Genomic DNA, 13813 nt, shown 5'->3' with positions numbered 1-13813 from the left:
AGTTGAAATCGTTAAAACAAGCTTTTTACATTATAATTTACAACATTTGCATGTATACATTGTGTACCTGTATTGAATTTAGAATGGTAAAAGATGGAGAAATGGGTAACATTATTCGGCAATAATATAACAAAATGAAGCCATAATATTGCGAGGGTATATGCTTATCGGGATTTGCGGGAAAGGCTGCCATGTCTTGTTTACATTGGTTTAATAACATAACTTACTCAGTAAAAAATATATACATCTCACTTACATTTTCGTTTGTACAACATAAATCATTCACACCACCCATCAGCGCCCTTTCTTTCCATTTGAACAATTTATACCCTGGTTAAATTAGCTTTAGAAGCACCGTGGAGTGTTTCAGTCTCTTCGCGACAAGTTGTCACGGTCATCACAAGGTGTCCGAGCTATTGCTGCATGGACTGATCAGGGAAAGGTTTGTAGCCTTGTGCTTTTTCAGAAGTCTTGTGATTTTTTCGTCGTCTGAATTAGGGTCCAGAGGTTTGTTGTACTCGTCATCATCCTCATTGTCCGAGCTTTCCTTCATCTTCTCAGTTTCAGAGTCATGTTTCTTTTTGGCTGTTGCCATTTCCGCTGCGTGTCTCTTCCGCCATTTGGTTCTCCTGTTTTGAAACCATACCTATTGGGAGAAGCAATAACATACAATTAAACACTTAATAAATACAATTATAAGACATACTTATAGTGGGTAGTAATTATTCTTCCAACATAAAAGGTATTACTATCTGAGTTTGAGCCAAAAAAAAAACATTGCTAAACATGAAGTTATTAATAGCTCCAATTGCATAATAATGAAAACATAATAACAGCATAGGCAAATACCACCAATGTTAACAATATTGGCAATAATAATAATAAGCCTGCTAATAATAATAACTGAGAATAACACACAGAACTGCCACATACCAATTTTAATTTTAAAACGATTAACATTTAGGCTTATAAATTAATTAATGTAAAAAGATGACTCAAGTAATGATACATACCTTGACTTGACTTTCAGTCATTCCTAAAGAGTAAGCCAGTCGAGCTCTCTCTGGGCCAGCAAGGTATTTCGTCTGTTCAAAGGTTTTCTCCAATGCAAAAATTTGCTGTCCAGAAAAAGTTGGTCTGGAGTGTTTTTTCTTTCCATCCTTGTCGAGCATCATGTTTGCTTGAGCTACAAAAAAGATTGAAGAGTCTAGTCAAAAATATGTAAACACAACAGTGATTAGTATATCATCATCAGTAGTAAACAGTTGTCACGAGTTTACTCCTGGAGAGAGACATCGTGTTGACAATCATAGCTAGGCTTAGAATATTAATTAAAAAGGAAGCAATATAAATGGATAGCCCATCGAAATCGTTATGCATAGGTAGTTGTTATAAGTTATTTACAAGGAGAACCAAAACATAGGTTACCGAACAAATAAACAAATATCCTCGGCTATTCAAGAGATGTCTACATTAAAAAAGTAAAACATAACGATTTGTATAGCTGCATTTAAACATTTTTGCACTATACACAGCCAGATAACAAGCGTACCAGGACAGGGCACTCGAGGATCCCTCCAAGGGGAGCTCTGCATCACTCCGGGCCAGAATATGGGGGCTCTTCCTGGGAGATCCGTCAGGGGCTTCGGGTACCGAGAAACGGCTGCTGGGTTAAAGTACATTCCTGCGGTGGCCAAGCCGTTTATCCTTGGAAAGCCCGAGAGCAGCTGTCCAGCTGAGTTGATAGGTCTACCCAAGATATCGCTAATTCCATGTGGTGTCCCCAGGGCAAGCTGTGCGTTCAAATTATTGAGAGAAGGCGCCTTGAAGCCCACATGATTCTGCAAAGTGTAGGGAAATAAAGACGTCTTCATCTCGGTCATGTTATGCAATGCTGCCAGCGGTGTACTGCCTAGGACGAAAGCACTCTGCCTGTTAGCATCCATCTGCCCAACAGCTAACATTTGGGAGCATGAACCACCAAATTTGCTCGAGTAAATATAATAATAAACCGGAGAAAGTAATAAATATAAAGGTCGATAAGCAGAGGCCACTACAGGAGCTTCTGAAGTATATCCTGGATACGGCAGCCACTGAAGGTTGAAACTTCAGAAAACAAAAACACTTCTTTAGGAGAGAAATTCTCTTGCGTTGTCGGACAAGTTTGATTTAAAAAAAAATGTCTCTCCGGTTCAGACTGTCAATAGTGAGTTTGCCGCATGCGTCCACATCGAGAATCCTCTCGGAAGTCGAAGGATCTGATGATGTTTTTTAGTGGTTTTGATGGTGACCATAAGGGTCGGCTTTCTTCGTAAATTGACTCGAACTATGGCGTGAGTGAAGCGGGATGCACTGATAACCGTGCAGCAACCTGCATGCACATATTTCCCATTGGATAATGTTGAGTGAGAGAGCGCTCTGATTGGAGGGAACACACTCGGGTACTTTGCATGTGCGTCCCTTGGACAAAGCCACACTCTATCAAGATCGTCTTGTACTGCTATTAATGATGCATCATACGGTAGAAATCATTGTTTCAAGATTTGACAAATACGATTTATTTACAATATAACCCATTACCGATGACAATGTAAGTACATTAAACTCAATACAACTATGCTGTATGGTGATTTAATTGTTACCAGTGATTTGCAGGAGGTTGAAGATGCGATTATAGCCTTTGCATTTCTAGAAGAGGCATCCAGTATTTATTGAAAAGCATGCTTTATGTTTTGGGATTGTGGATATATAACAAGCATATAGATTAGGCATACTTCACTAAGGTTTACATTTTAGAAAAGTATTAATCAAATCTATTTCAGCGCAAGATAAAATTAACTGACCACAATAATGGATTTGTTTGTAGCCAAGTATCATCTTAACTTTACACTAAATTTCTATTTTTGCTATTATTCGTAGCTTACATGGTCCGTTTTAGAAGTCGAAATTAATAACGGATTCATTGGGCTGTTTAGTTGTTGTGGGGGTATCTTGATATTGTCTGTAAATTCTGTAAACAAATGTTTTAGGCCTATATACAAATGTTATATAAAACATTTTAAATATATAAAAATTACCCTTATTTTGGTTTCGTGTTATGTTGTAAATCATTTTTTTTATAGTGCGGGTCAAGACAAACATAGTGAGTCTTAAAGATGGCATCACTTGGCCTACTCAATAGAAAATCAAGATAAGCGATTGTATCTGTATCACTGTCACTGGTCAGAGGCACCGATATCTCTACCCTGGTAGCCTTCATCGTGTCCAAACTGACAACTAAACCGTGTAACAGATAGACCTGTCTTTTTTTTTCATTACTCAAATTATCATTGTTGTTTTTGCATTATTTCCGTCATGAGATAGGACCTGGACTGAGAAAACCGCGTGGCTCTAGACGTCATCAAATTGAGTGCTGCTTCAAGCGACCGCGCTAATATTTTATGGACATGTATGAATGTTGTTAGAGTGAAATATGGCCACGTTAGAATTTGAAGGGTTCAGCAAATGCACCTTGGACCTTAAATAACCGAGAGAAGTATGTTCATTCTAAGGGGTTTGAAAAAGTAAAGGTTTTCCAATTTTGCACAGCATTTCTTTAGGCAATTTAGTTAACAATAAGCCTATAGAGAGATAGAGAGATAGAGAGAGATAAAACCAGTCTATAGTTAGCGACATTTTCAAACGTGTTAAAAACATGAATAATACTATAATTGGATTTCACATATTTGTTTGTTCATTGTCATTATTTTAGGTCATATTATCCACAGTCAATCTAATGTTATTGACGACGTGTTATGTAACTATTTCATCGGAAAGGGCAGGTGATGAAAACAATCTTCATCCGTCAATTCACTCATTCGTTTTCACAGTCATTGGAAAGTTCTATTAGGCAATAATCAATCAGGGGGAAAAAACTTAATTTCACCTGCAACCAACTGCAATTGCACAGAGAATAATTTAAGAAAAGACCATTTATTTTTAAAAACCATATTGTGAAATGATCAATACTTTGTGATTGAATAATCTTTTGCCCACTAGTAGCCTATGCATTTTCCGTCTTGATGCATCAGCCTATGCCAGATAGTGGCACATTTACAGGCCATAACTAAATGGGGCTATAGTTTCGTTCAAATTCATAATTAACAAATGTTTTGTAATTATTATTTATCAACCAACTTTTTGGAATACATTCTCCACCCCAGTATTTCTATTACTAGTGTGCTCATCAGTCTGTGCATGTGTAGGCCTACTAAGCAGCACGGTCGATTCAAAATCGGCTCAAACTATCTATATCTTGACTTTAACATAAACTAATTTTATTTTCACTAATTACAGGAGGCCTTTATTATGGAGTTTTATTATAGGTGCCTTACAACTTATTAATTGTAAAAACACAATATTATATCAGATATTTGAATTATATCACCCTGTAAACGCATTAGTTTGTTATTACAAGTATTACAAGTATTGAAGGTAGGTCTATTACAAATATATATATATATATATATATATATATATATATATATATATTTCTTCTTATTATTATTAATCATCAATATAAGTCATTGACTGTTGTTTACAGCGGGAAGGGTAACCTGTACGCAATAGGCAAGTGTGCCCATCACATTGCATGTAAAACAAAAAACGAAATATACAAATTAAAATTATAATCGAACATTTTAACGTTCAATTTAATGAATTCGTTGTTATAATTGTTTTATATCTCATAGTTGAATTAAATGGACGTTTAAAGCTAATACCAATCACAAAAAAAGCTGACGTCAACTTTAACATTGAAGTAAATAAACCATTTTACAAAAATGCCAGAGGCACGAATCCCAGATGATAGTTTCGAAGAGCCCCCTCTTGGCGTCAAGAAGAGTTGTTTATCAGAGACTATTTCATAATTTGCTCCAAACTAAATCCAGGTAAGTAGGCTAAAATAAAATAAAAAAGCCTAGGCCATCACCCACTAAACTCATAGCACACACCCTTGAGCAGAGGTGTAGAGTAACTAAGTAAAAATAATTTTAAGTAGGTTACTACTTAAAGGCCCAGTGCAGTCAAAAACGTGATTTCCTGGGTTTTATCATTTATATATATTTCCACACTATGAGGTTGGAATAATACTGTGAAATTGTGAAAATTATAATAATGCCCTTTTAATGTAAGAGCTGTTTGAAAAGATCACCTGAAATGTCAGCCTGATTTGGCTGAAGGGAGTTTTGGCCTTCCATGGATGCATCACCATGCAATAAATTAGTTAATAGACCAATAAGAAAGAGACTTCCAAACCTCTCTACCAATAACAGCTAATTAATTTCCAGTTTTCCACTCCCTACTCAAACCTCTCCCAGACAGTCCTAGCTAAATTATTTATTGAGAAATTGCTGTCTGCAATAAATTATTTTTGTTTCTTTTTGGCCATTTTAATTGAACACAATCACAGTAAGGTATACTTCATTGTTACCATGAAATTATTTGATATTGAGATAAAACATTTTTTTTAAACGTCTGCATTGGACCTTTAAGTATTTTTTGGGCGTATCTGTACTTTACTATTTATATTTTAGACAACTTTGTCTTCACTACATTCCACAAGAAAATATGTACTTTTTACTCCCATACATTTTTCCTGACACCCAAAAGTACTCGTTACATTTCGAATGCTCAGGCAGGACAGCAACTGAGCAACACAGTCCAATTCGCGCACCTTCAATTTAACTCGTAATTTCTACCGCCTCTAATTTCGCGGACTCACTAAATACAAATACTGCGTTTGTAAATTCTGTCGATATGAGGTTCTGTTGAGTTTACAATGCTTTCAGAAACTATTCACACCCCTTGAATTTTTCCACATTTTGTTGTGTTACAGCCTGCATTTAAAATGGTTTACATTGAGATTTTGTGTCACTGGCCTACACACAATACCCCATAATGTCAGAGTGGAATTAGGTTTTTCGATTTCTTTCTAAATTAACTAAAAATGAAAAGCTTAAATGTCTTGATTCAATAAGTATTCAACCCCTTTCTTATGGCAAGTTTAAATAAGTCCAGGAGTAAAAATGTGCGTAACAAGTCAGATAATAAGTTGCGTGGACACTAATAGTGTTTAACATGCTTTTTGAACGACTGCCTCATCTCTGTATCCCACACATACAATTATCTGTAAGATCCCTCAGTCGAGCAGTGAATTTCAACCATAGATTCAACCACAAAGACCAGGGAGGTTTTCCAATGCCTCGCAAAGAAGGACACCTATTGGTAGAAGGGTACAAATAAAAAAAAGCAGACTTTTAATATCCTTTTGAGCATGGTGAAGTTATTAATTACACTTTGTATCAAAACACCCAGTCACTACAAAGATACAGGCGTCCTTCCTTACTCAGTTGCCGAAGAGAAAGGAAACTGCTCAGGGATTTCACCATGAGGCCAATGGTGACTTTAAAACATTTACAGAAAATTGAGGTTGGATCAACAACATTGCAGTTACTCCACAATACCAACCCAATTGACAGAGTGAAAAGAAGGAAGCTTGTACAGAATAAAAATATTCAAAAACATGCATCATGTTTGCAACAAGGCACTAGAGTAATACTGCAAAACAATTGGCAAAGAAATGTAAGTTTTGTCATGAATACAAGGTGTTATGTTTGGGGCAAATCCAATACAACACATTACTGAGTACCACCCTCCATATTTTCAAGCATTGTGGTGGTTGCCTCATGTTATGGGCATGCTTGTAATCGTTAAGGACTGGGGAGTTTTCAGGATAAAAAAGAAACGCAATGGGAGCTAAGCACAGGAAAAATCCTAGAGGAAAACCTGGTTCAGTCTGCTTTCCACAAGACAGTGGGCGATGATTTCACCTTTCATCAGGACAATAACCTAATACAGACGGCCAAATCTACTCTGGAGTTGCTTACCAAGAAGGCAGTGCATGTTTCAGAGTGGCTGAGTTACAGTTTTGAATCTGCTTGAAAATCGATGACAAGAACTGAAAATAGTTGTCTAGCAATGATCAACAATCAATTTGACAAAGCTGGAAGAATAAAAAATAAATTAAAAAATGGACAAAAGTTGCGCAATCCAGGTGTGGAATGCTCTTAGAGACTTACCAAGAAAGACACACAGCTGTAATCGCTGCCAAAGGTGCTTCTACAAAGTATTGACTCAGGGGTGTGAATACTTATGTCAATTGGATATTCCTGTATTTCAATTTCAATAAATTTGCAAACATTTCTAAAACATGCTTTCACTTTGTCATTATGGGGTATTGCGGCGTTTGTCAGACCCCATAATACATCCCAAAAATGGTTCTTCTCATGAAAATGTCTTTAGTGTCTGGTTTAGGCTTCAAACTAATGTCCCCACCCACCATTGAAAGCTGACTCTCACTATGTCGGTTGTTTTGCTGTGTGACGCCCACAAGCCTTACAAGACTTGTCTGAATGTAACCTGGTACCAGTTTTTTAAAATAATGGAATTATGGCAGTACCTTTGGCCCAAAAAACGTGTTAAATATGGGGAAAAAATGTATCGCGATAATTTCCTTAGCTTTCAGATATACAGTAGGACAAACATTTCAAAACATACTCTTCCTTTTGATTTATTTTGTAACAATGTGTTCTGCATGAATATATTCTTCAGTCAACATTAGCCAGCATCAGAGTCAACATGGGTTAGCATCCCTGTGGAACGCTTTCAACACCTTGTAAAGTCCATGCGCCGACTGATTGAGGCTGTTCTGAGGGCAAAAGGGGGTGCAACTCAATATTAGGAAGGTGTTCCTAATGTTTTGTACACTCAGTGTAGAATCCATGCCCCAAAGAATTCAGGCTACCCTGGAGGCAAAGGGGGGTCCGACCCTTGTACTAGCTAATGAACTAGCCGGTGAGTGTATATACACTGAGTGTACAAAACATTAGGAACACCTTTCCATGACAGCCTGACCAGGTGAAAGTTATGATCCCTTATTGATGTCACATGTTAAATCCACTTAAATCAGTGTATAGATGAGGGGGAAGAGATATGTTAAAGAATGATTTTTAAGCCTTGAGACAATTGAGACATGGAGGTGTATGTGTGCCATTCAGAGGGTGATTGGGAAAGACAACATATTTAAGTGCCTTTCAATGGAGTATGGTCGTAGGTGCCAGGTGCACTGGTTTGAGTGTGTCAAGAACTGCAACACTGCTGGGTTTTTCACGCTCAGCAGTTTCCTGTGTGTATCAAGAATGGTCCACCACCCAAAGGACATCCAGCCAACTTGACACAACTGTGGGAATCATTGGCGTCAACATGGGCCAGCATCCGTGTGGAACGCTTTCGAGACCTTGAAGAGTCTATGCCCCGACGAACTGAGGCTGCTCTGTAGCCAAGTCTAAAGTAGGGATATTGAAGATTACAGTATTATTATTGCAAAATTATAGACTAAAACTCACAGTATCATCGGAAGTATTATCGTTTACGACATGAAATAAAGGATATAAATCAAACCAATAAACAGAACACAACATGAGGTCAATAACAGCCCAGAGTCCTACCCAGGTATCACATTTGAGAATGAGGCTCCTAATTTGATTGGATCATATATGATTTAGATACCGGAGTTACTGTCGAGAAATACCAATCACTTTTTTTATACACCCCAGAGAGATAAAGAGCAGACACCATTATCTGACGCTCGTCAATGTTCCAGCTCAGAGTCGCATCTGATCCAGACACATAACAGGGTTGAGTGCGCACTCTAGCGACACAAACTTTGTCCTACAATACAAACGTGGGTTATTGTCAGACCTTGGCTCGCGTGGGTCAATTCAATTGATTTCATATGGATTACCAAGGAAACCATCTTCAAAGCAATCAAGGGGGAGATTATTGGTCATTTGATCATATACTGGACATCATAAAGAAGCACACATGAAGGATAGTGTGAGCCTCCGTGCTGTACACCGTTGGAGCAAGGACACATGAGAAACTGTCTGGTTTATAGCGCAAATCCATCATGACTTGTGTTGCTCCTGAATTCTCAAGGGTCGAAAGTTCCATTAGACCATATAGCTTGTATGACACAAGTGAAAAACATAACTCACAAAGCTCTTCAGGAGCTGTACAACACTTGACATCCTCTGGCAACAGCATATCAGGCTATTGGCGTTCAGTACAAATATTGGTGCAGTAGTAGATGCTGAAAACTTGAATGTAAAGGTACTGAAATTAACACTGTGTGTGTGTGTGTGTGTGTGTGTGTGTGTGTGTGTGTGTGTGTGTGTGTGTGTGTGTGTGTGTGTGTGTGTGTGTGTGTGTGTGTGTGTGTGTGTGTGAGAGAGAGAGAGAGAGAGAGAGAGAGAGAGAGAGAGAGAGAGAGAGAGAGAGAGAGAGAGAGAGAGAGAGAGAGAGAGAGAGAGAGAGAGAGAGAGAATATGATGGGAATACACCATTCAATGTGCTATTTTGGTAGGAATTGGGATGGCCACCATTGGTCTGACCAACTCTAACATGTGGTGAGGTCAATGAGCAGGGAGGTAAAATGGCTGTCAGTTGCAGGGATCTGCGTTCAATTCCCAGTTGGGCTACCCCCAGAATGAGCTCTTCTGGTGTCAGAAGTGTTATGGCGTTATGAAGGTATGAAGGTATGTCCAGCTATAAGATAGAGCACGGGGCCACGCTTTCCAAAAGGAAGGGGACAGCGACCTTATGGTGACCTGGTCAAGAGGTTTAAACCAGTTGATGTTATGGCTAAAGTGTTGGACTGACAGTCACAGGGCCCGTGTTTAAGTCCCACAGCAGTACTGTTTTTCAGATGTACTTTGACAGTAGAATTGTAATTCACGTGTCTTTACCATTCATTTATGTTAAGTAGAAAAAGCCTGAATACTATGCAGATTTTTTCCTGACCACATGGTTCAACAATTATACAGAGATAAACACTTCTCTATATCTCCACTAGATGGCAACAAATACTAAAGAGAGAGCACAGCCACACACCCATGAAGCAAATCAAATCAAATGTTATTTGTCACATGCGCCAAGTACAACAGGTGGAGACTTTACAGTGAAGCGCTTACCTATGAGCCCTATCCCAACAATGCAGAGTTAAAAAGTAAGATTTTTGTGTTTTTTATTTAAAAAAGGAAATAGTAACGGAATAAAATAGCAATGATGAGACTATATACAGGACACTGGTACCGAGTTAATGTATGAGGTAGTTGAGGTAATTGAGGTAATATGGACATTCCATGTAGGGATTTTGGAATCTGGGCAAGTTGATTTATCAGGATATTACTGCTCAGCTTTTGAAGACATAGCAATATATATTTTTCAACTTTCACTGTACCTTTGGAACTGTATCAGTTTTTTTACATTTAAAAAAAATGTAACTAGGCAAGTCAGTTAAGAACAAATTCTTAATTACAATGACGGCCTACACAGGGCCAAACCTGGACGACGCTGGGCCAATTGCGCGCCACTCTATGGGACTCCCAATCACGGCCAGTTGTGATACAGCCTGGAATCAAACCAGGGTCTGTAATGATGCCTCTTGCACTGAGATGCAGTGCCTTAGACCGCTGTGCCACTCGGGAGCCCCATTAGGAATAATGACAGGATATGAAAAGTGATGAAAAATATCCCACTGGATACACTACGTCATTTCAACGTGGATAATTGAGTAATATTTGGTTGACACATTGATTTTCATTTATTTAACTAGGCAAGTCAATTAAGAACAAAAATATTATTTACAATCAAGGTCTACCAAGTGGTAAAATGCCTCCTGCGGGGACGGGGGCTTGGATTTAAAATAATCATCTGGGAGTCTCTTGGAAATTCTGTGGGGAAGATTACGGTTATTTGATTTATGGAGCTGATAAAGTTAAATTGTTAACTATTCAGAGCTTGTGCATCTGTTGTTGACAGACAGTGCATTCGGAAAGTATTCAGACCCCTTTTATTTTTTCCCACATTTTGTTACCTTACAGCCCTATTCTAAAATGTATTAAATATTTTTTTACCCTCATCAATCTACACACAATACACCATAATGAGAAAGCGAAAACAGGTTTTTATAAAATGTTGCACATTTATTAAAATAGAAAACAGAAATATCACATTTACATAAGTATTCAGACCCTTTGCTATGAGACTCGAAATTGAGCTTAGAAGCATCCTGTTTTCATTGATCATCCTTGTTGTTTCTACAACTTGATTGGAGTCACCTGTGGTAAATCCAATTGATTGGACATGATTTGGAAAGGCACACCTGTCTATTTAAGGTCCCAGGGGAGCAACTTTCACTGGGGACTTGGGGGACATGTCCCCCCCATATTCTGAAAGTGCATTTTTGTCCTCCAAAGTTTTATAATTGGAATGTGACACAAAACAAGGCAGCAGTGTGCTTTAGGAGCATTCGGACGCCTCCGAGCGTTCGGGGAGGCTGTTTGGAGCGTTTATCTGACTGAATAAAAAAACGAATATATATATATATATATATATATATATACAGTACCAGTCAAAAGGTTGGACACCTACTCATTCAAGGGCTTTTATTTATTTTTTACTATTTTCTACCATTGTAGAATAATAGTGAAGACATCAAAACTATAAAATAACACATATGGAATCACGTAGTAACCAAAAAAGTGTTAAACAAATCAAGATATGTTTTATATTTGAGATTGCCTTGATGACAGCTTTGCACACTCTTGGCATTCTCTCAACCAGATTCATGAGGTAGTCACCTGGAATGCATTTCAGTTAACCAGGTGTGCCTCGTTAAAGTTCATTTGCGGAATTTCTTTCATTCTTAATGCGTAGAAGATAGTAAAAATAAAGAAATACCCTTGAATGAGTAGGTGTGTCTAAACTTTTGACTAGTACTGTATATATACAGTATATCTCTTTTTAACAGGACAAATCTGAGGGGGCATGTTCCCCTGTGCCCCCTATGGACATGACACTTCTGTTTACATACATGTTCACAGATGACAGGGCTGGGACATAAAGGATGGTCAAAAGAATTACCCAGTTAGGGTTTCAAGGTGCTTCAAGCCATCAAAATGAACCAAACTTGCTCTAGTCAGCTTGCTTATGCAACAACAACACAGTGTCTTTAAAACCTTTCATGATGTGGTTTGCCAGACCTCATTTTTACCTTGGGAATCAGATAAAGAACATTCAACTTTGCTCAGAACTTCTGTATGATGTTTTTGACAGGAGGATTCCAACCTCTAATGTTGAGATGAGATAACAACAATAAGAACAGAATAATCATCCAGTCTCTGACAAAATATTCTCAAATAATATTCAAAAAAATATTCTTACAGTCAAAAAAATAAATCACACACATCTAGGAATAAAACTTACACTGTAGGAGTTCTGACGTTGCAGTTGTTTATTTTTTAGATCTCTGGAATGAAACATGTCAATCAAGAAACATGAACCTTTTACGGAAATGTTAACGTCTTATAAAATAGAGACAGTTGGGGGTATTTGGAAAGTTAATTTGTTAGTGGTTTTTACCCAAATGATGTCTGTATTCTTTAGGGTGACTCACTTTTTCTGAAACCAAGTTCAGTGGAAAGACAGTTCCTCTCTCTCTCCTGCTCTGCGGCTTAATTTAACGATAATGAATTCAATAATAGTATGCTATGTTTGCTAAGATGTAATAACTCACAATCTAGCCACCTGCTGGTTTCCAAATGTTCTTGTAGTTTTTTGGTCAGTAATGTGCACTTTCTTATCCTGCAGCACAACAGTAGCACACTAACAAGCTCATTTGTAGGGGGTAGGAGACAGATGAAGTACAGTAAGTCATATTATGTGCCATTATGGGAGTCTGCCTCTTGCCATTATGGCCCTCTTTATGTCCCCCTGTCTCGCCTCTCTCCATGATCTGCTTTGAGCATTCACACAGATGCCTCAAGAAATGAAATACACTTGCAGTGTCCTTGTTTAAAGCCAAACTACAGTATAAATCTGTCAGCTGTCAAATAGAGATACAGTTTTTTCAGCTGTACCCGCTTTCCCCTAAACCTGCCATACATTTACCAGCATGTCACATGTGCAACCAGGGGGGAAAAAATCCTAGACCACCTTTACTCCACACAGAGAGATGCGTACAAAGCTCTCTCCCGCCCTCCATTTGGCAAATCTGACCACAATTCTATCCTCCTGATTCCTGCTTACAAGCAAAAAATAAAGAAGAAAGTACCAGTGACTCGCTCAATACGGAAGTGGTCAGATGACGCGGATGCTACACTACAGGACTGTTTTGCTAGCACAGACTGGAATATGTTCCACGATTCATCCAATGGCATTGAGTAATACACCACCTCAGTCAAAGGCTTCATCAATAAGTGCATCGATGACGTCGTCCCCACAGTGACCGTATGTACATATCCCAACCAGAAGCCATGGATTACAGACAACATCCGCATCGAGCTAAAGGCTAGAGCTGCCGCTTTCAAGGAGCGGGAGACTAATCTGGACGCTTATAAACAATCATCAAACGAGCAAAGCGTCAGTACAGGATTAAGATTGAATCCTACTACACCGGCTCTGACACTCGTCTGATGTGGCAGGGCTTTAAAACTATTACGGACTACAAAGGGAAACCCAGACATGAGCTGCCCAGTGACGAGAGCCTAACAGACGAGCTAAATGCCTTTTATGCCCGCTTCGAGGCAAGCAATACTGAAGCATGCACGAGAGCACCAGCTGTTCTGGATGACTGTGTGATAATGCTCTCGGTAGCCGATGTGAACAAAACCTTTAAACAGGTCAACATTCACAAAGCCGCTGGGCCAGACGG

General features: G+C 38.5%; 1 protein-coding gene across 1 annotated transcript; it reads right to left on the bottom strand.

The window, feature by feature from the left end:
• Nucleotides 1–397: 397 nt before the first annotated feature.
• On the bottom strand, nt 398–1964 carry nkx6.2 (NK6 homeobox 2). Its single transcript, XM_038990498.1, has 3 exons — nt 1553–1964; nt 1014–1186; nt 398–646 (listed from the first exon to the last, which is right to left on the bottom strand). The coding sequence occupies exons 1-3, from the start codon at nt 1962–1964 to the stop codon at nt 398–400; spliced, it is 834 nt and encodes a 277-aa protein (XP_038846426.1).
• Nucleotides 1965–13813: the final 11849 nt, after the last annotated feature.

Source organism: Salvelinus namaycush, chromosome 4 (genome assembly GCF_016432855.1).
Source record: "Salvelinus namaycush isolate Seneca chromosome 4, SaNama_1.0, whole genome shotgun sequence".
Taxonomy (NCBI): Eukaryota; Metazoa; Chordata; class Actinopteri; order Salmoniformes; family Salmonidae; genus Salvelinus; species Salvelinus namaycush.
Note: the sequence above shows the minus strand (reverse complement) of the source record. Positions and strands in the feature narration are given on the sequence as shown.